The sequence below is a fragment of the Mustela lutreola genome, chromosome 16, assembly GCF_030435805.1.
Source record: "Mustela lutreola isolate mMusLut2 chromosome 16, mMusLut2.pri, whole genome shotgun sequence".
NCBI classification, from domain to species: Eukaryota; Metazoa; Chordata; class Mammalia; order Carnivora; family Mustelidae; genus Mustela; species Mustela lutreola.
In genome coordinates, this window is record NC_081305.1 from 43,872,589 (window position 1) to 43,893,409 (window position 20,821).

Genomic DNA, 20,821 nt, shown 5'->3' on the forward strand with positions numbered 1-20,821 from the left:
ATGTTCACATGAAGAGATGCTCAACATTCCTCATCATGAGGGAAATGCAAGTTGAAACCACATTGAGATATCACTTCACACCTGTCAGAATAGCCAAAATAGAAAACACAGGAAACAAGTGTTAGTGAGGGTGTAGAGAAAAAGGAACCCTTGTGCATTGTTGGTGGGAATGCAAACTTGTGGAGCCATGCTGGAAAACAGTATGGAGTTTCCTTTAAAAGTTACAAATAGTAGTTTGGGGGTGGAGTCTTTTGGGTTTTCCATATAAAGAATCATGTCATCTGCAAAGAGAGAGAGTTTGACTTCTTCATTACCAATTTGGATACCTTTTATTTCTCCTTGTTGTCTGATTACCGTTGCTAGGACTTCTAATACTATGTTGAACAAGAGTGGTGAGAGTGGGCATCCTTGTCGTGTTCCTGATCTCAACAGGAAGGCTGCAAGCTTTTTCCCATTGAGGATGATACTTGCTGTGGGTCTTTCATAGATAGATTTGATGAAGTTCAGGAATGTTCCCTCTATCCCTATACTTTGAAGCGTTTTAATCAGGAACGGATGCTGGATTTTGTCAAATGCTTTTTCTGCATCGATTGAGAGGACCATATGGTTCTTCTCTCTTCTCTTATTAATTTGTTGTATCACATTGATTGATTTGCGAATGTTGAACCATCCTTGTAGCCCAGGGATGAATCCCACCTGGTTATGGTGGATAATCTTTTTAATGTGCTATTGGATCCTGTTTGCTAGGATCTTGTTGAGAATCTTTGCATCCATATTCATCAGTGATATTGGTCTGAAATTCTCCTTTTTGGTAGGGTCTTTGCCTGGTTTGGGGATCAGGGTAATGCTGGCTTCATAGAAAGAGTCTGGAAGTTTTTCTTCTGCTTCAATTTTTTGAAACAGCTTTTGGAGAATAGGTGTTATTTCTTTGAAAGTTTGGTAGAATTCCCCAGGGAATCCATCAGGTCCTGGGCTCTTGTTTTTTGGGAAGCTTTTGATCACTGCTTCAATCTTGTTACTAGATATTGGTCTATTCAGGTTGTCAATTTCTTCCTGGTTCAATTTTGGGAGTTTACTTTTCCAGGAATGCATCCATTTCATCTAGGTTGCTTAGTTTATTGGCATATAACTGTTGATAATAACTTCTGATGATTGTTTCTACTTCCTTGGTGTTCGTTGTGATCTCTCCCTTTTCATTCATAATTTTATGAATTTGAGCTTTCTCTCTTTTCTTTTGGATTAGTGTGGCCAGTGGTTTATCGATCTTATTGATTCTTTCAAAAAACCAGCTTCTAGTTTCATTGATACGTTCTACTGTATCTCTGGTTTCTATCTCATTGATCTCAGCAATAATCTTGATTATTTCCCTTCTTATGTGTGGAGTTGGTTTGATCTGTCGTGAACTCATACAACAATTCAGCAACGTGGCAGGATACAAAGTCAATGTACAGAAATCAGTGGCTTTCTTATACACTAATAATGAAAATACAGAAAGGGAAATTAGAGAATTGATTCCATTTACCAAGAACCATAGGATACCTGGGAATAAACCTAACCAAAGAAGTAAAGGATCTGTACTTGAGGAACTACAGAACACTCATGAAAGAAATTGAAGAAGACACAAAAAGATGGAAGACCATTCCATGCTCTTGGATCAGAAGAATAAACATTGTTAAAATGTCTATACTGCCTAGAGCAATCTATACTTTTAATGCTATTCCGATCAAAATTCCATCGGTATTCTTCAAAGAGCTGGAGCAAATAATCCAAAAATTTGTATGGAATCAGAAGAGACCCCGAATTGCTAAGGAAATGTTGAAAAACAACAACAACAAAAAAAAAACTGGGAGCATCACACTACCCGATTTCAAGCTTTACTACAAAGCTGTGATCATCAAGACAGCATGGTACTGGCATAAAAACAAACACAGACCAGTGGAACAAAGAGCCCAGATATGGACCCTCAATCCATGGTCAAAAACAAACAGGAAAAACTATACAGTGGAAAAAAAACAGTCTCTTCAATAAATGGTGCTGGGAAAACTGGGCAGCTATATGTAGAAGAATGAAACTGGACCATTCTCTTACACCGTATACAAAGATAAACTCAAAATGGATAAAAGACCTCAATGTGAGACAGGTATCCATCAGAATCCTAGAGGGGAACATAGGCAATAATCTCTTCGATATCAGCCATAGCAACTTCTTTCAAGATATGTCTCCAAAGGCAAAGGAAACAAAAGCAAAGATGAACTTTTGGGACTTCATCAAAATCAAAAGCTTCTGCACAGCAAAGGAAACAGTCAAGAAAACAAAGAGGCAACCCACGGAATGGGAGAAGATATTTTCTTTTTTTTTTTTTTTTTTAAAGATTTTATTTATTTATTTGACAGAGAGAAATCACAAGTAGATGGAGAGGCAGGCAGAGAGAGAGAGAGAGAGAGAGAGAGGGAAGCAGGCTCCCTGCTGAGCAGAGAGCCCGATGCGGGACTCGATCCCAGGACCCTGAGATCATGACCTGAGCCGAAGGCAGCGGCTTAACGCACTGAGCCACCCAGGCGCCCCGGGAGAAGATATTTTCAAATGACAGTACAGACAAAAGGTTGATATCCAGGATCTATAAAGAACTCCTCAAACTCAACATACACAAAACAGACAATCATATCAAAAAATGGGGAGAAGATATGAACAGACACTTCTCCAATGAAGACATACAAATGGCTATCAGACACATGAAAAAATGTTCATCGTCACTAGCCCTCAGGGAGATTCAAATTAAAATCACAAAACCATTCTAACTGCCTTACACCAGTTAGAATGGCCGAAATTAGCAAGACAGGAAACAACATGTGTTGGAGGGGATGTGGAGAAAGGGGAACCCTCTTACACTGTTGGTGGGAATGCAAGTTGGTGCAGCCACTTTGGAGAACAGTGTGGAGATTCCTCAAGAAATTAAAAATAGAACTTCCCTATGACCCTGCCATTGCACTCCTGGGTATTTACTCCAGAGATACAGATGTAGTGGAAAGAAGGGCAATCTGTACCCCAATGTTTATAGCAGCAATGGCCACGGTCGCCAAACTGTGGAAAGAACCAAGATGCCCTTCAACAGACGAATGGATAAAGAAGATGTGGTCCATATACACTATGGAGTATTATGCCTCCATCAGAAAGGACGAATACCCAACTTTTGCAGCAACATGGATGGGACTGGAAGAGATTATGCTGAGTGAAATAAGTCAAGCAGAGAGAGTCAGTTATCATATGGTTTCACTTATTTGTGGAGCATAACAAATAGCATGGAGGACATGGGGAGATAGAGAGGAGAAGAGAGTTGGGGGAAATTGGAAGGGGAGGTGAACCATGAGAGACTATGGACTCTGAAAAACAATCTGAGGGTTTTGAAGGGGCGGGGGGGTGGGAGGTCGGGGTATCAGGTGGTGGGTATTAGAAGGGCACGGATTGCATGGAGTCCTGGGTGTGGTACAAAAACAATGAATACTGTTATGCTGAAAATTAAAAAAAACAAGTTAGAAATAGAACTACCCTATAATCCATACTCTTAGTCTTAGGAAACAAATAGGGTTGCTGGAGGGGAGAGGGTTAGGAGGATAGGGTACTTGGATGATGGACATTGGGGAGGGTAAGTGTTGTGGTGAGTGCTGGGTGTTGTGTAAGCGATGATTCATAGACCTGTACCCCTGAAACAAATAATACATTATATGTCAATTAAAAAAAAGAACTACCCTACAATCCAGCAGTTGCGTAAGTGGGTATTTACCGAAAGAATACCAAAACACTAATTCAAAGGGATACATGTACTCCTATAGCAGCATTATTTACAATAGCCAAGATACTACCATATTATCCAGTAATTCCACTACTGGTACTTACCCAAAGAATATGAAAACACTAATTTGACAAGATTTATGCATCCCTGTATTTATTGCATTATTAATAATAGCCAATTTATGGAAGCAGCCCAAGTGTCCATTGATAGATGAATGGATAAAGAAAAGGTAGTATATGTTCTTATATATATATATATATATATATATATATATATATATATATATATATGTATATGTAATGGAATATTACTCAGCCATTAAGAAAGAGTGAAACATTGCCATTTACAACAACATGGATAGATATAGAGAGTATAATGTTAAATGAAATTAGAGAAAGACAAATACCATATGATTTCTAAGAAGCAAAACAAAGAAAAAATAGACAAACCAAGAAATAGGCTCCTAACTATACAGAACAAACCATTGGTTACTAGAGGGGAGGTGGGTGGGACTATGTGTAAAATAGGTGAAGAGGATTAAGAGTACACTTACCATTATGAGCACTGAGTAATATATAAAATTGTCTAATCAGTATATTGTACACCTGAAACTAATATAGCACTGTATGTTAACTAATCTGGAATTAAAATTTAAAACATAGCACTTAAAAAAAATGCCTTGCTGAATATTGTCATCTTATAAATCTGAATTTGTTCAAGTAGTTTTAAAGCATAAGTGTTTAGTTTTGCCTTTTAATTTATGTAACAGTTGATCATTATCTCCATTTTTGGCATAATGTATATAAATCTGTCATATTATCTATATATTTTATTTCAGAAATGGTAGAGAAGTTGCTGTAAATATTATTGTTTGTATATAGAGAGTATTGAGTTTGATCAGGGTAATAACCACCACCTGTATGTCTCCCATAGAGTATCTTGGTGACAGGAGCTAATGACAGGAAGAAGAGAGCAAGAAAGATAATTCTAACTTACTTATTGGAGCTTTGCAAAAAGCATGGTCTCATGGTTCTGTTTTCTTCTCTCCAGCTCTGCCTTTTTCAGACTCTGTGCTTCTCTAAGCTAGGAATCCAGAGGAGGATTGATCATTTCTTGCAGCGCTAAAAACCATGGCTCAGGTAAATTGGTGGTTTTTTTGTGCTCTCTTTAAGCAGTCACTTTTTTTTACAGAGTATGTGTATGTTTGCATTTCTTATTTCTGAAATTTCCTTCCTAACCAATCCCGCTCAAGAGTGTGGTCCCCAGGGACGCCTGGGTGGCTCAGTCGGTTAAGCCGCTGCCTTCGGCTCAGGTCATGATCTGTGGGTCCCAGGATTCCCGCACTGGGTTCCTTGTTCGGCAGGGAACCTCCTTCTCTCTCCGCCTTTGCCTGCTTGTGCGCTTGCTCTCTCTTCCTGTCTGACAAATAAATAAATAAAATCTTTAAATTAAAAAAAAAAAATGTGGTCCCCAGCATTTCATTCTTGTGATAAGGATCTTCTTGAAGTTTGTCTTTCTAATCTAACCTATATTTTCATAATTATTCAAAAATAGTTTGAGCATCTCAGACTAGGAGCACTGTTACGACAGAAGCAGATTCCCTGATTTTATAAGATAGAGAAGTTTGTTAAATCACACCACATATGAGAAAACTGAACTTTTCTTGGTTAGACAGTATCATTAGTTTTGATTGGACTCTGTCTCCACACCTGGCAAGAGCTTATGTTCTGTGAGCTGTTAAGATTGGTTAGGAACATGATTAGAGACAGAGAGAGATCAGGCATCTTCCCTGGGAATCCATAATTGACAAAAAGCAATAATATAGATCCTTTTGAGAATCAACATTATGAGTTAATCTTGTATGCATAAGTTTAGATTATCTTTTTATCTCTTTGTTGCTTAGAACAAGGGACGGGTACATTTTTAAGTGATAAATAGTAACAAGAAAGATTATAATTCACATGCAAAAGTTGTTGAAAATTATAAACTCCCAAAATGGGCTCCTGGCTTTTGAGATTTTTATGTAACCTAAAATGTTCAAATATGCACACTTAGTAAGTCAGACGTATACATTATATGAAGCTATTTTGCAGCCTATTAAAAACATATTCTAAATTATTGGTAAAGAAAATGCTTATGGGGGCGCCTGGGTGGCTCAGTGGATTAAGCCGCTGCCTTCGGCTCAGGTCATGATCTCAGTGTCCTGGGATCGAGCCCCGCATTGGGCTCTTTGCTCAGCGGGAGCCTGCTTCTCTCTCTCTCTCTCTCTGCCTGACTCTCCGCCGACTTGTGATCTCTCTCTCTGTCAAATAAATAAATAAAAATCTTTAAAAAAAAAAAAAAAAAAAAAAAAAAAAAAAAAAAGAAAATGCTTATGATATATTCTGTCTGAGATGATGATGAACTGAGATTTCAATAAATTCTTTAACTATACAAATCTTACAAGGTACAGATTTTATAAGATTTTTCAGAAAAACTTCCCCAGTTATTTTTCTTACATCTTAGAGAATAAGAGAGAATGATATACAAGATACAAGCATAATTAAAGAGCGAGTAATAGAGTATTATACAGGATGCCTATGTGTGTTTTTTCTTTTAATTGGGACATTATATCTTCTTTAAGTTCCAGACATATCTGTATAATGAGATGTTCTATATACAGGAAATATCTACAGCAACAGGAATAAAGAGGAATGTATTGGCACACCAGAAGCTATGATATCTTTAGTGTCTTATTTATGTCAGTGGCTTTTTGCTGTTTTCTCCATTGCTTCTTTGTGGAGAGCTCCCCCATCATCTCCCCTCCATTGAAAAAATATTTTCTTTATTTCTACAACTAGTATTATATTTGTTGTTTCAGAGATCAGTGATGTTCAGGGATGTTGCCATTGACTTCTCTCAGGAAGAGTGGGAATACCTGGACTCTGCTCAAAGGGATTTGTATAGAGATGTGATGTTGGAGAACTATAGTAACTTGGTGTCACTAGTAGGTAAGGAAATGTACCCCTAGTATTTCAGGATTTACCTTTGGAATGGCTGCTTTCTCTGTTTTTAAGTAATTAACTGAATTGCCTCTTACTATTCTCAAAAGAATGGTTTTAAATTACTAGAAATAGTAGTATTTCAGAGGGCACATGTGGCTTCTCCATTCTGCAAGTATAATTTATCTGTCTTCTGTCTGTTTGCCTTCCTGTCTTCCTCGATTATCAAGGAGCTAGATTTGAATTCTGGGGCACTTGAAATATTAAAAACAGACTATCCATTGTTACAATTTAGATCTGCTAAAGGAGCTCAAAATATTTTTAAAAAAATAGGTGCTGAAATGTATGGATTTTCTAATAGAAGAGCTTATATTATTTACATAGTAATAGGGTAGATCAAGTCAGGTCAACACAGTCCATTACAACAAATACATTCTCTTATTTGTGTTTTATAATCTAATACTACATTTTAAGAACTTTGTATTTTACATTAAATGAATGTGCCAGGACCACCTTCTATTGGAAAAGAGCTCAGGAAGAATATATGATTGTCTAAGAAAGTTAATTGTTTTTTTTCCTGTAGACAAGAGACACACAAGTGATTTTCCAACCTAAATGATCACTTTCTTTGGATTCTTTAAGTCCCTGGAATGTAACTGTCTCTTGCCCATTCATTCTTTATGAAGTTATTGGTTGGTACACTGCCTTTCAGAGCCCAGGTCATGTGGAAAAAAATTTTTTCACTTGAAAAGAAAAGGAAGAGCTTTTCAGCACAATCTCTCTAAAGAATCCCACCTAATCCCTACTTTTCCCTTTTGGTCTTTTATGGTAATCCTTCCCACTGCCAAAGGAGGGCCTTTTCCTTTCCTCCAGTGAAAACAACCCTTTTATTTGAACTTGGGAATCTGTTCCATTCTAGATTTTTTAAAAATTTAGACTTCTATCATTTTCTCCTTCTTTAAAATGTACTCATTCATTCGAAATACATTTACTAAGAGCCTATTCTTTGCCAAGAACTGTAGTAGGCACTGGAGAAATGATGATCTAGATAAGGTTCATATTCTGCCGTATTCTCATAGGAGAAATAAAAAGTAAACAAGAAAATAAAAATATATGTATGTATTTGTGTGCCTATATATATATACATATATACATTTATTTAGTAAATATAACAGTTGCAAGTAGTAATAAAGAATATGAATAAAGGTAAAGATAAAAATTAGTTCATAGGCAAATGAGCTAACCGGGGAGTATGGGTGGGCTATTTTTATAGGTAGGTTATTTTTTTTAATTCTTTTAGAGAGCGGGAAAGCACCAGCAGTGGGGGTGGAGGGACAGAGGAAGAGGGAGAGAAAGAATATCAAGCAGACTCCCTGCTGTATGTGGAGTCTGATGTGGGGCTCAGTCTCAAAACCTTGAGATCATGATCTGAGCTGAAAACAAGAATCAGATGCTTAACTGACTGAGCCACCCAGGACCCTTAGGTAGGAAAATTTTCAAAAATCTCTCTAAAGAGGTAATGTTTGAGGGAAGACTTGACTGATAAAAGGGCATGAGTCAGGCCAGTCTATGGGGGAATGGTATTGCAGCAGATGGAGTAGTAAGTGTAAAGGGTTTGGGGTAGGTGTTAACTTAGGAGGAACAAAAAACATAATTAAAGAATGAGTGATAGAGTGATAGGAAATATAGTTAAACAACTTCAGAAAAGGAGTCCAAATTTTTTTTTTTATTTTTTGAGGTGGGGCCCTCTGACTTCTGGCCAAAGAAAATGCACATCCTCTCTGAAGGAAAGTAAGAGGGCTTTAGAATTCCCCAAAATTAAGATCAACAAAAGAGGAGGTCACAAAGATCATCAAACCCACAAGGAAACAGGTCATAGGTGAGTGATAGATAATGTAAAGAAACAATAGATTACATGGCAAATGATTTGGCTTATTGGCATTATTAGATATAAATGTGAAATGTTGGTGAAATGTTTTAAGAAATAAGTGAAATAACAAAAATGACAAGCAATGAGATTTTCATAAATTTTGAAAGAGAACCAGATAGAACATTTCTAAAGGTTCTGGTTAGATTTTAAAAAAATAATAATCAGTAATAGATTGATAAATTTGCATGAAAATTGTTTTCTTTATAAAAAGACATAAAGTAAAAGATACTGGGTGAAGATATTTGCAATTCATGTTGACAACAGTAAAATTAATACCTAGGATATAAAAAGCTTTTATAGAATGAGAAAAAGGTAAATAATTTTTTTGAAGAATTGGGTAAAAGACATGCATAGGCAGTGAGGAAAAGGTTATAAATTAAGGAAGTGAATGACTTATGCTCTGAAAACTATAAAACATTGATGAAAGAAATTCAAGACAACACAAATGGAAGGATATTCCCTGCTCATGAATTGGAAAAATTAATAATTGTGAAATGTCCATGTCCATACTACCCAAAGCAAACCATAGATTCAGTGCAATGCCTAACAAAATACCAATGGCATTTTTCACAAAACTGAAACAAATAATCCTAAAATATATATGGAATCACGAAAGACCCTGAATAGGCAAAACAATCTTGAGAAAAGAACAAAGCTGGAGGTATAGTAATTTCAGATTTCAAGATATACTACAAAGTTTTAGTAAACAAAACAGTATGTACTGGCACAAAGTAGACACATAGATCAGTGGAACAGAGATCCCAGAAATAAACCCACACATACATCATTAATTAATCTACAGCAAAGGCAGCAAGAATATTCAGTTGGGGAAAAGAGAGTCTTTTGAATATGGTTCTGGAAAAACTGGACAGCTACATGCAAAAGAAGGAAAACTATAGCACTTTCCTATACCATACATAAAAATAAACTTAAAATGGATTAAGACCTGAAATCATAGAACTAAAAGAATACATAGGCAATAATCTCTTGGACATCACTTTTACCAACATATTTATGAATATGTCTCCTCAGGAAGGAACACAAAAGCAAAAATAGACTATTGGGACGACATCAAAATAAAAAGCTTTTGTACACCAAAGGACACCCATGGATAATATGAAAAGACAACCTACTGAATGGAAGACAATATTTACAAGTGGTATATCTGATAAGGGGTTAATATCATTATGTTAAAGGGAAATACAAATAACCGACATGAAAATGTGCTCAACCTCATTAGCAATCAGGAAATGCAAATTAAAGCCGCAGTCAGATAATGATTTCACATACCCTGGAGGGGCAAAAACTTAAGTGGTAGTACCAAGTGTTTACAACTTTTGGTGGCAGAAATGCTACAATCTTCATTTTCACAATAGCCAAAAAGTGAAAATGACCCAAATGTCTGTTGACTGATGAATAAATGAATAAAATTTGGTATCATTTTATAATGGATAATTATTTAGCAATACAGTAGCCAAAATGTGGAAATAACCCAAATGTCTACCAGCTGATGAAAGGATGAATAAAATTTGGTTTATCCTTAAGATGGAATATTATTCAGCAATAAAAAGGAGTACTGATACATGCTACAACATGGATGAACCTTGAAAACATGCTAAGTGAAAGAAGCCAGATACAAAGACTATATATTACATGATTCTATTTTTATGAAATGTCTACAATAGATCATCTATAGAAATAGAAAGTAGATTAGTGGTTGCAAGTGCATTTCGGGTAGGAGGTGAAGGTGAATGGAGAATGAGAGTAGGGAAATTGGAAATGACTACTAATAGGTACAAGGGTTTTTCTTTTTTTTTGAAGTGATAAAAATATAAAATTAGTTGTGGTGATTGTTGCAGAATTCTGTGAATATACTAAAACTTATTTAATTGTATACTTTAAATGAATGCACTGTAGGTATGTGAATTATATTTGAACAAATCTGTTGCTTTGTTTTGTTTTTTAAGTGATCCATACCTTACTGATGGCAGTATCAATTGACATAACCACTTTTTAAAAAAAAATGTGGAAGTGATTTACAAATTTGTATGCATAGCTGGGTTCTTTTAAAAATTCCAGATCCCTGGACACACTCCAGACCAATTAAATTACAGTCTCTGGACATGGGACACAAATATATTATGAAACTTCTTAGGTTGTTCAAATGTTCAGACATGTTTGGTAAGCACTATAGTATATTATCTGAGAATTTATTTATTTTTTTTTTTTTCAATATTCTTTTTTTTTTTTTAATTTTTTATAAACATATATTTTTATCCCCAGGGGTACAGGTCTGTGAATCACCAGGTTTACACACTTCACAGCACTCACCAAATCACATACCCTCCCCAATGTCCATAATCCCACCCCCTTCTCCCAAACCCCCTCCCCCCGGCAACCCTCAGTTTGTTTCGTGAGATTAAGAGTCACTTATGGTTTGTCTCCCTCCCAATCCCATCTTGTTTCATTTATTCTTCTTCTACCCACTTAAGCCTCCATGTTGTATCACCACTTCCTCATATCAGGGAGATCATATGATAGTTGTCTTTCTCTGCTTGACTTATTTCGCTAAGCATGATACGCTCTAGTTCCATCCATGTTGTTGCAAATGGCAAGATTTCATTTCTTTTGATGGCTGCATAGTATTCCATTGTGTATATATACCACATCTTCTTGATCCATTCATCTGTTGATGGACATCTAGGTTCTTTCCATAGTTTGGCTATTGTGGACATTGCTGCTATAAACATTCGGGTGCACGTGCCCCTTCGGATCACTACGTTTGTATCTTTAGGGTAAATACCCAGTAGTGCAATTGCTGGGTCATAGGGCAGTTCTATTTTCAACATTTTGAGGAACCTCCATGCTGTTTTCCAGAGTGGCTGCACCAGCTTGCATTCCCACCAACAGTGTAGGAGGGTTCCCCTTTCTCCGCATCCTCGCCAGCATCTGTCATTTCCTGATTTGTTGATTTTAGCCATTCTGACTGGTGTGAGGTGATATCTCATTGTGGTTTTGATTTGTATTTCCCTGATGCCGAGTGATATGGAGCACTTTTTCATGTGTCTGTTCGCCATCTGGATGTCTTCTTTGCAGAAATGTCTGTTCATGTCTTCTGCCCATTTCTTGATTGGATTATTTGTTCTTTGGGTGTTGAGTTTGCTAAGTTCTTTATAGATTCTGGACACTAGTCCTTTATCTGATATGTCGTTTGCAAATATCTTCTCCCATTCTGTCAGTTGTCTTTTGATTTTGTTAACTGTTTCCTTTGCTGTGCAAAAGCTTTTGATCTTGATGAAATCCCAGTAGTTCATTTTTTCCCTTGCTTCCCTTGCCTTTTGCGTTGTTCCTAGGAAGATGTTGCTGCGGCAGAGGTCGAAGAGGTTGCTGCCCGTGTTCTCCTCAAGGATTTTGATGGATTCCTTTCGTACATTGAGATCCTTCATCCATTTTGAGTCTATTTTTGTGTGTGGTGTAAGGAAATGGTCCAATTTCATTTTTCTGCATGTGGCTGTCCAATTTTCCCAGCACCATTTATTGAAAAGGCTGTCTTTTTTCCATTGGACATTCTTTCCTGCTTTGTCGAAGATTAGTTGACCATAGATTTGAGGGTCTATTTCTGGGCTCTCTATTCTGTTCCATTGATCTATGTGTCTGTTTTTGTGCCAGTACCATGCTGTCTTGATGATGACAGCTTTGTAATAGAGCTTGAAGTCCGGAATTGTGATGCCACCAACGTTGGCTTTCTTTTTCAATATCCCTTTGGCTATTCGAGGTCTTTTCTGGTTCCATATAAATTTTAGCATTATTTGTTCCATTTCTTTGAAAAAGATGGATGGTACTTTGATAGGAATTGCATTAAATGTGTAGATTGCTTTAGGTAGCATAGACATTTTCACAATATTTATTCTTCCAATCCAGGAGCATGGAACATTTTTCCATTTCTTTGTGTCTTCCTCAATTTCTTTCATGAGTACTTTATAGTTTTCTGAGTATAGATTCTGTGTCTCTTTGGTTAGGTTTATTCCTAGGTATCTTATGGTTTTGGATGCAATTGTAAATGGGATTGACTCCTTAATATCTCTTTCTTCTGTCTTGCTGTTGGTGTAGAGAAATGCAACTGATTTCTGTGCATTGATTTTATATCCTGACACTTTACTGAATTCCTGTATAAGTTCTAGCAGTTTTGGAGTGGAGTCTTTTGGGTTTTCCACATATAGTATCATATCATCTGCGAAGAGTGATAATTTGACTTCTTCTTTGCCGATTTGGATGCCTTTAATTTCCTTTTGTTGTCTGATTGCTGAGGCGAGGACCTCTAGTACGATGTTGAATAGCAGTGGTGATAATGGACATCCCTGCCGTGTTCCTGACCTTAGCGGAAAAGCTTTCAGTTTTTCTCCATTGAGAATGATATTTGCGGTGGGTTTTTCATAGATGGCTTTGATGATATTGAGGTATGTGCCCTCTATCCCTACACTTTGAAGAGTTTTGATCAGGAAGGGATGTTGTACTTTGTCAAATGCTTTTTCAGCATCTATTGAGAGTATCATATGGTTCTTGTTCTTTCTTTTATTGATGTGTTGTATCACATTGACTGATTTGCGGATGTTGAACCAACCTTGCAGCCCTGGAATAAATCCCACTTGGTCGTGGTGAATAATCTTTTTAATGTACTGTTGAATCCTATTGGCTAGTATTTTGTTGAGTATTTTCGCATCTGTGTTCATCAAGGATATCGGTCTATAGCTCTCTTTTTTGGTGGGATCCTTGTCTGGTTTTGGGATCAAGGTGATGCTGGCCTCATAAAATGAGTTTGGAAGTTTTCCTTCCATTTCTATTTTTTGGAACAGTTTCAGGAGAATAGGAATTAGTTCTTCTTTAAATGTTTGGTAGAATTCCCCCGGGAAGCCGTCTGGCCCTGGGCTTTTGTTTGTTTGGAGATTTTTAATGACTGTTTCAATCTCCTTACTGGTTATGGGTCTGTTCAGGCTTTCTATTTCTTCCTGGTTCAGTTGTGGTAGTTTATATGTTTCTAGGAATGCATCCATTTCTTCCAGATTGTCAAATTTATTGCCGTAGAGTTGCTCATAGTATATTCTTATAATAGTTTGTATTTCTTTGGTGTTAGTTGTGATCTCTCCTCTTTCATTCATGATTTTATTTATTTGGGTCCTTTCTCTTTTCTTTTTGATAAGTCGGGCCAGGGGTTTATCAATTTTATTAATTCTTTCAAAGAACCAGCTCCTAGTTTCGTTGATTTGTTCTATTGTTTTTTTGGTTTCTATTTCATTGATTTCTGCTCTGATCTTTATGATTTCTCTTCTCCTACTGGGCTTAGGGTTTCTTTCTTGTTCTTTCTCCAGCTCCTTTAGGTGTAGGGTTAGGTTGTGTACCTGAGACCTTTCTTGTTTCTTGAGAAAGGCTTGTACCGCTATATATTTTCCTCTCAGGACTGCCTTTGTTGTGTCCCACAGATTTTGAACCGTTGTATTTTCATTATCATTTGTTTCCATGATTTTTTTCAATTCTTCTTTAATTTCCCGGTTGACCCATTCATTCTTTAGAAGGATACTGTTTAGTCTCCATGTATTTGGGTTCTTTCCAAACTTCCTTTTGTGGTTGAGTTCTAGCTTTAGAGCATTGTGGTCTGAAAATATGCAGGGAATGATCCCAATCTTTTGATACCGGTTGAGTCCTGATTTAGGACCGAGGATGTGATCTATTCTGGAGAATGTTCCATGTGCACTAGAGAAGAATGTGTATTCTGTTGCTTTGGGATGAAATATTCTGAATATATCTGTGATGTCCATCTGGTCCAGTGTGTCATTTAAGGCCTTTATTTCCTTGCTGATCTTTTGCTTGGATGACTTGTCCATTTCAGTGAGGGGAGTGTTAAAGTCCCCTACTATTATTGTATTATTGTTGATGTGTTTCTTTGATTTTGTTATTAATTGGTTTATATAGTTGGCTGCTCCCACATTGGGGGCATAGATATTTAAAATTGTTAAATCTTCTTGTTGGACAGACCCTTTGAGTATGATATAGTGTCCTTCCTCATCTCTTATTATAGTCTTTGGCTTAAAATCTAATTGATCTGATATAAGGATTGCCACTCCTGCTTTCTTCTGATGTCCATTAGCATGGTAAATTCTTTTCCACCCCCTCACTTTAAATCTGGAGGTGTCTTCGGGCTTAAAATGTGTTTCTTGGAGGCAACATATAGATGGGTTTTGTTTTTTTATCCATTCTGATACCCTGTGTCTTTTGACAGGGGCATTTAGCCCATTCACATTCAGGGTAACTATTGAGAGATATGAATTTAGTGCCATTGTATTGCCTGTAAGGTGACTGTTACTGTATAGGTCTCTGTTCCTTTCTGATCTACCACTTGTAGGCTCTCTCTTTGCTTAGAGGACCCCTTTCAATATTTCCTGTAGAGCTGGTTTGGTATTTGCAAATTCTTTCAGTTGTTGTTTGTCCTGGAAGCTTTTAATCTCTCCTTCTATTTTCAATGATAGCCTAGCTGGATATAGTATTCTTGGCTGCATGTTTTTCTCGTTTAGTGCTCTGAAAATATCATGCCAGCTCTTTCTGGCCTGCCAGGTCTCTGTGGATAAGTCAGCTGCCAATCTAATATTTTTACCATTGTATGTTACAGACTTCTTTTCCCGGGCTGCTTTCAGGATTTTCTCTTTGTCATTGAGACTTGTAAATTTTACTATTAGGTGATGGGGTGTGGGCCTATTCTTATTGATTTTGAGGGGCATTCTCTGAACCTCCTGAATTTTGATGCTCGTTCCCTTTGCCATATTGGGGAAATTCTCCCCAATAATTCTCTCCAGTATACCTTCTGCTCCCCTCTCACTTTCTTCTTCTTCTGGAATCCCAATTATTCTAATGTTGTTTCGTCTTATGGTGTCACTTATCTCTCGAATTCTCCCCTCGTGGTCCAGTAGCTGTTTGTCCCTCTTTTGCTCAGCTTCTTTATTCTCTGTCATTTGGTCTTCTATATCACTAATTCTTTCTTCTGCCTCATTTATCCTAGCAGTTAGAGCCTCCATTTTTGATTGCACCTCATTAATAGCTTTTTTGATTTCACCTTGGTTAGATTTTAGTTCTTTTATTTCTCCAGAAAGGGCTTTTATATCTCTCGAGAGGGTTTCTCTCATATCTTCCATGCCTTTTTCGAGCCCGGCTAGAACCTTGAGAATTGTCATTCTGAACTCTAGATCTGACATATTACCGATGTCTGTATTGATTAGGTCCCTAGCCTTCGGTACTGCCTCTTGTTCTTTTTTTTGTGTTGAATTTTTCCGTCTTGTCATTTTGTCCAGATAAGAGTAAATGAAGGGGCAAGTAAAATACTAAAAGGGTGGCAACAACCCCAGGAAAATATGCTTTAACCAAATTAGAAGAGATCCAAAATCGTGAGTGGGGAGAAAGGGGATAAAAAGAGGTTCAAAAAGGAAGAAAGAAAAAAGAAAAAAAAAAAAGAAAAGAAAAGAATATTTTTAAAGAAAGAAAACACCTAAGAAAAATGTAAAAATATATATATATATATATATTAGATAAACTAGTAAAAAATCGTTAAAAAAGAAAAAGGTAACAGTTAAAAAAAAATTTTACCCGAGGGCGAGAAAAAAAAAAAAATGAAAAAGAAAAAATTAAATTAACTGCAAGACTAAAAAAAATCACAGGAAAAAAGCCATGAGTTCCGTGCTTGGCTTTCTCCTCCTCTGGAATTCTGCTGCTCTCCTTGGTATTGAAACCGCACTCCTTGGTAGGTGAACTTGGTCTCGGCTGGATTTCTTGTTGATCTTCTGGGGGAGGGGCCTGTTGTAGTGATTCTCAAGTGTCTTTGCCCCAGGCGGAATTACACCGCCCTTACCCGGGGCCGGGGTGAGTAATCCGCTCGGGTTTGCTTTCAGGAGCTTTTGTTCCCTGAGCGCTTTCCGTAGAGTTCCAGAGGACGGGAATACAAATGGCGGCCTCCTGGTCTCCGGCCCGGAGGAGCCGAGAGCCCAGGGCCCCACTCCTCAGTGCGCCCTCAGAGAACAGCGCCCAGTTACTCCCGTCTGCCTGACCTCCAGCCGCGCTCCGAGCTCACCGAGCCTGCGACCGGTTCAAGGTAACACGGAGCTGCAAGCTTACTGTCGGCTCTGTCTCTGTAGCCGGCTTTCCCGTTCCAATACCCGCAAGCTCTGCGACACTCAGACACCCCCGATCCTTCTGTGACCCTGCGGGACCTGAGGCCACGCTGACCCCGCGTGGGCTTCGCCCCGGTTTAGCCTCTGGAGCGATGTCCCTCAGCGGAACAGACTTTTAAAAGTCCTGATTTTGTGCGCGGTTGCTCCGCCGCTTGCCGGGAGCCGGCCCCTCCCCCCGGGGTCTATCTTCCCGTCGCTTTGGATTCACTTCTCCGCCGGTCCTACCTTTCAGAAAGTGGTTGTTTTTCTGTTTCCAGAATTGCTGTTCTTCTTCTCTTCGATCTGCCGATGGATTTTCAGGTGTTTGCAATCTTTAGATAAGCTATCTAGCTGATCTCCGGCTAGCTGAAGCAGTCTCAGCTTGCTACTTCTCCGCCATCTTGACTCCTCCTCAGAATTTATTTTTTTATTTGAAGGTTCACTCCATTTAATTGCTATTGCCTGGATTTATTTTTCCAGGCAATATTTATTTATTTATTTATTTTTGTCTGTTTGTTTACTCTTTTAATCTTCTGTGCTTATTTTTTATTTCTTAATCAAGATGGATTCAGCTTTGGGGTTTTTTTTGTTAATTCTATTTTCCCCCTTGTTTAATTTGGAAGACATAGACTATTTATATATCTTTAGTGGTTATCTTTAATTTTTTATCACATATACTGTATTGCTTTTAATGCAAGTACAGTTTTGTAGTTTTTATTAATTGCAGTGATGTTTGAAAAATATATGCATTTAATGAACATGGCCTTTTATTAATTATTAAGTGTATTAATTAATATGAAGACACTCATTCAATCCATATATGTATTTGCATACTGCTTTAGAGAAGTCTTTTTTATTTCCAAGTTTTTATTTAAGTACAGTGCAACACTAGTTCCAGGTGTAGAATTTAGTGATTCATCACCCCCATAGAACACAGGGCTTATCACAACAAATCTCCTCCTTAATACCCACCACCTATTTAACCCATCCCCCTGCCCACCTCCCCTTCAGAAGCCATCAGTTTGTTCTATATGGTTAAGAGTTTGTTTCTTGGTTTGCCTCTCTTTTTCCCCCCATGTTCATTTGCTCCTTAAAATCTACATATGTGTGAAATCATATGGTATTTGTCTTTCTCTCACTGACTTGTTTTGCTCAGCATAATACACTTTAGTTCCATCCATATCACTGCAAATGGCAACATTTCATTCTTTTTGATGGCTGAGTAATATTCCATATATATATCTATACATATATATATGTATAGATATATATATATATATAGATATAGATACACACACACACACCACATCTTCTTTATCTGTTCATCCGTTGATGGACCTTGGGGCTGTTTCCATAATTTGGCTATTGTTGGTAAGCTGCTATAAATAGGGTGTGCGGGGTGCCTGGGTGGTTCAGTGGGTTAAAGCCTCTGCTTTCAGCTCAGGTCATGATCCTAGGGTCCTGGGATTGAGCCCCACATCGGGCTATCTACTCAGCAGAGAGCCTGCTTCCCACTCCAACCCGCCTGCCTCTCTACCTACTTGTGATCTCTCTCTTAATCTCTGTCAAATAAATAAATAAGGGGTGCATGTATCCCTTTGGATCGATATTTTTGTATCTTATGGGTAAGTACCTAGTAGTGCAATTACTGGATCATAGGGTAGTTGTATTTTTAACTTTCTGAGGAACTTCTATAGGTTTTCCACAGTGGATGCACCCATTTGTATCCCCACCAACAGTGCATGAGCATTCCCCTTTTTCCACATCCTCGCCAACACCTGCTATTGGGAAAACTGGACAGCAACATGCAAAAGAATGAAACTAGACCACTTCCTTACACCATACACAAAAATAAATTCAAAATTGACTAAAGACCTAAATGTGAGACTGGAAACCATTAAAGTCCTGAAGGCAAACATAGGCAATAACCTCTTTGACATCAGCTATAGCAACTTCTTAGTAGATATGTCTCCTGAGGCAAGGGAAACAAAAGCAAGAATAAGCTGTTGGGACTGTATCAGAATACAAACCTTCTGTACAGTGTAGGAAACAATCAACAAAACTAAAAGGCAGCCTACAAATGGGAGAAGATATTTGCAAATGACATACCCGATAAGGGGTTATGTCCAAAATATATAAAGAACTTACAAAAATCAACACCCAAAAACCAAATAATCCGGTTAAAAAATGGGCAAGAAGACATGAATAGACATTTTTCCAAAGAAGACATACAGATGGCTAGCAGACATATGAAAAGATGCTCAACATCACTCATCATCAAGAAAACACAAAACTACAAAGAGATATTACATCACACTGGTCAGAATAGCTAAAATTAACAACATAGGAAAACAGAAATCTTGAATGAATCATATGCCCCACTCTTACACCTGGGATTTCAAGGCAACCAGTTGAAAAATAGAAAGGACTGTGTCTACCTTGAAATAAATTGGAAGCTGTTGTGATATGGAGTTAAGGTTCTATAAGGAGATGAGATAGTGACATCTCTTATGTCACAATAGCATCATTGTCACAGAATTCTTACCAGGAGCCTACCCTCAATGTACACTCTTTCTCTGTACTTTTACAAACACTACATACCTGTGATTCCTGGTGAGTTTAAGTATTTCAGGAGTATTTGTGCCTGTCATTATTATTACTGTTTGTGCCACTTAAGGAATACATACTTAACAAAGACTAAAGTTAGTATCTCCCTTGTCCCAGAACAATATAAAGGATATATGAAGAGTCTTAGAATGCTCTAACTTTGATTAATCTTTCCTATCTAATATGTTATCTGGTATTTCAATTCTGTTTTCTTTTTAACCCCCAAAATGGGCATTATTTTTGTTTTATAATGAAAGTGTTTGCTTATAGATTTATTCAGCTGATTATCTTTTTTTTAATTTTTCAAAAAGATTTTATTTATTTATTTGACAGAGATCACAAGTAGGCAGAGAAGCAGGCGGGGGTTTGGGGTGGTCAGGGAAGCAGGCTGATGCAGGACTTGATCACAGGACCCTGGGATCACGATCTGAGCCAAAGGCAGAGGCTTTAACCCACTGAATCACCCAGGCGCCCCTCACCTGATTATCCTTTTATTTGCAAACTATTCCTCCTCTTTTATACCTTCCTGATGAGATCATTTTATTTGTCATGAAATACATTAGGCAAATCCTATTGTTAGTAAACGCTCTGTTTTTATTTTTGTTATTGCAAAGTAACTTTTGTTTCACTTTCATTCCTGCTTGATGACTTAACTGGGTATAGAATTCTGTACTGACAATTATTTTTTTCTCAGCACTCTGAAGATATTATTCCACTGTCTTCTGGCTTCTGTTGTGCTCTTGAGAAGTGTGCCTTCTGTCTCATTATTGTTCCTTTTGTAAGTAATCTGTATTTTCTCTCTGGCTGCTTTTAAGGTTTTTTTCTTAAGATTTTAGTATAATTGATTATATTGTTTTATTTCTAGAGCTTTGATATTTTCTTCCTCCCCGAGATCTTACTTTTTTTTCCTTGCTTCTGTTTAGTTCCTTTCTCATGGTTTTGACTTTATATTTTACATTTCATATATTTCAGTCATTATTTTATATATATCTTTCAGCATTCAGTAATTATAGAGAACAGGTCTAATAATGCTGCTTCTGTGTAAATTATTTTTTTCTTTATTTTCATTGCAAGTCTAGGCCAAGATTGAAATGTTTCTTGTCATTTCCTTTTAGGTCCCATGGATATTTTTCCCTTAAACTATAAGCCTTGTATAGTTCTGTTTTTATGAAGAGGTTCAGTGCTGATCTCTGACATTTTGTGGGCCCATGGCTTTGTCTCTTGGATTTTATCAAAACATTAAGATAAATTCAAAGTGGCAGTTGAAGTCACCAAATGTCATGAGGGTAGCTGTGACTTCAGGGCATGTTTACCTCTAGTTTCT

The 20,821-nt window shown here is 37.3% G+C and overlaps 1 protein-coding gene across 5 annotated transcripts in view; it reads left to right on the top strand.

Moving 5' to 3' along the window:
• ZNF420 (zinc finger protein 420) overlaps positions 1–20,821 on the top strand; it is a 51,611-nt gene that overhangs the window by 17,203 nt on the left and 13,587 nt on the right. For 2 of the 5 annotated variants that reach the window (XM_059151461.1, XM_059151459.1), the window contains 2 exons: positions 4,841–4,929; positions 6,651–6,780. In XM_059151461.1, the coding sequence (XP_059007444.1) occupies positions 4,921–4,929; positions 6,651–6,780 (139 nt within the window). In that variant the 5' untranslated portion in view covers positions 4,841–4,920. Of the gene's footprint in view, positions 1–4,840; positions 4,930–6,650; positions 6,781–8,512; positions 8,651–20,191; positions 20,276–20,821 lie in introns of those variants that run through there. The other 3 variants (XM_059151464.1, XM_059151462.1, XM_059151463.1) reach the window with 3 other exon arrangements.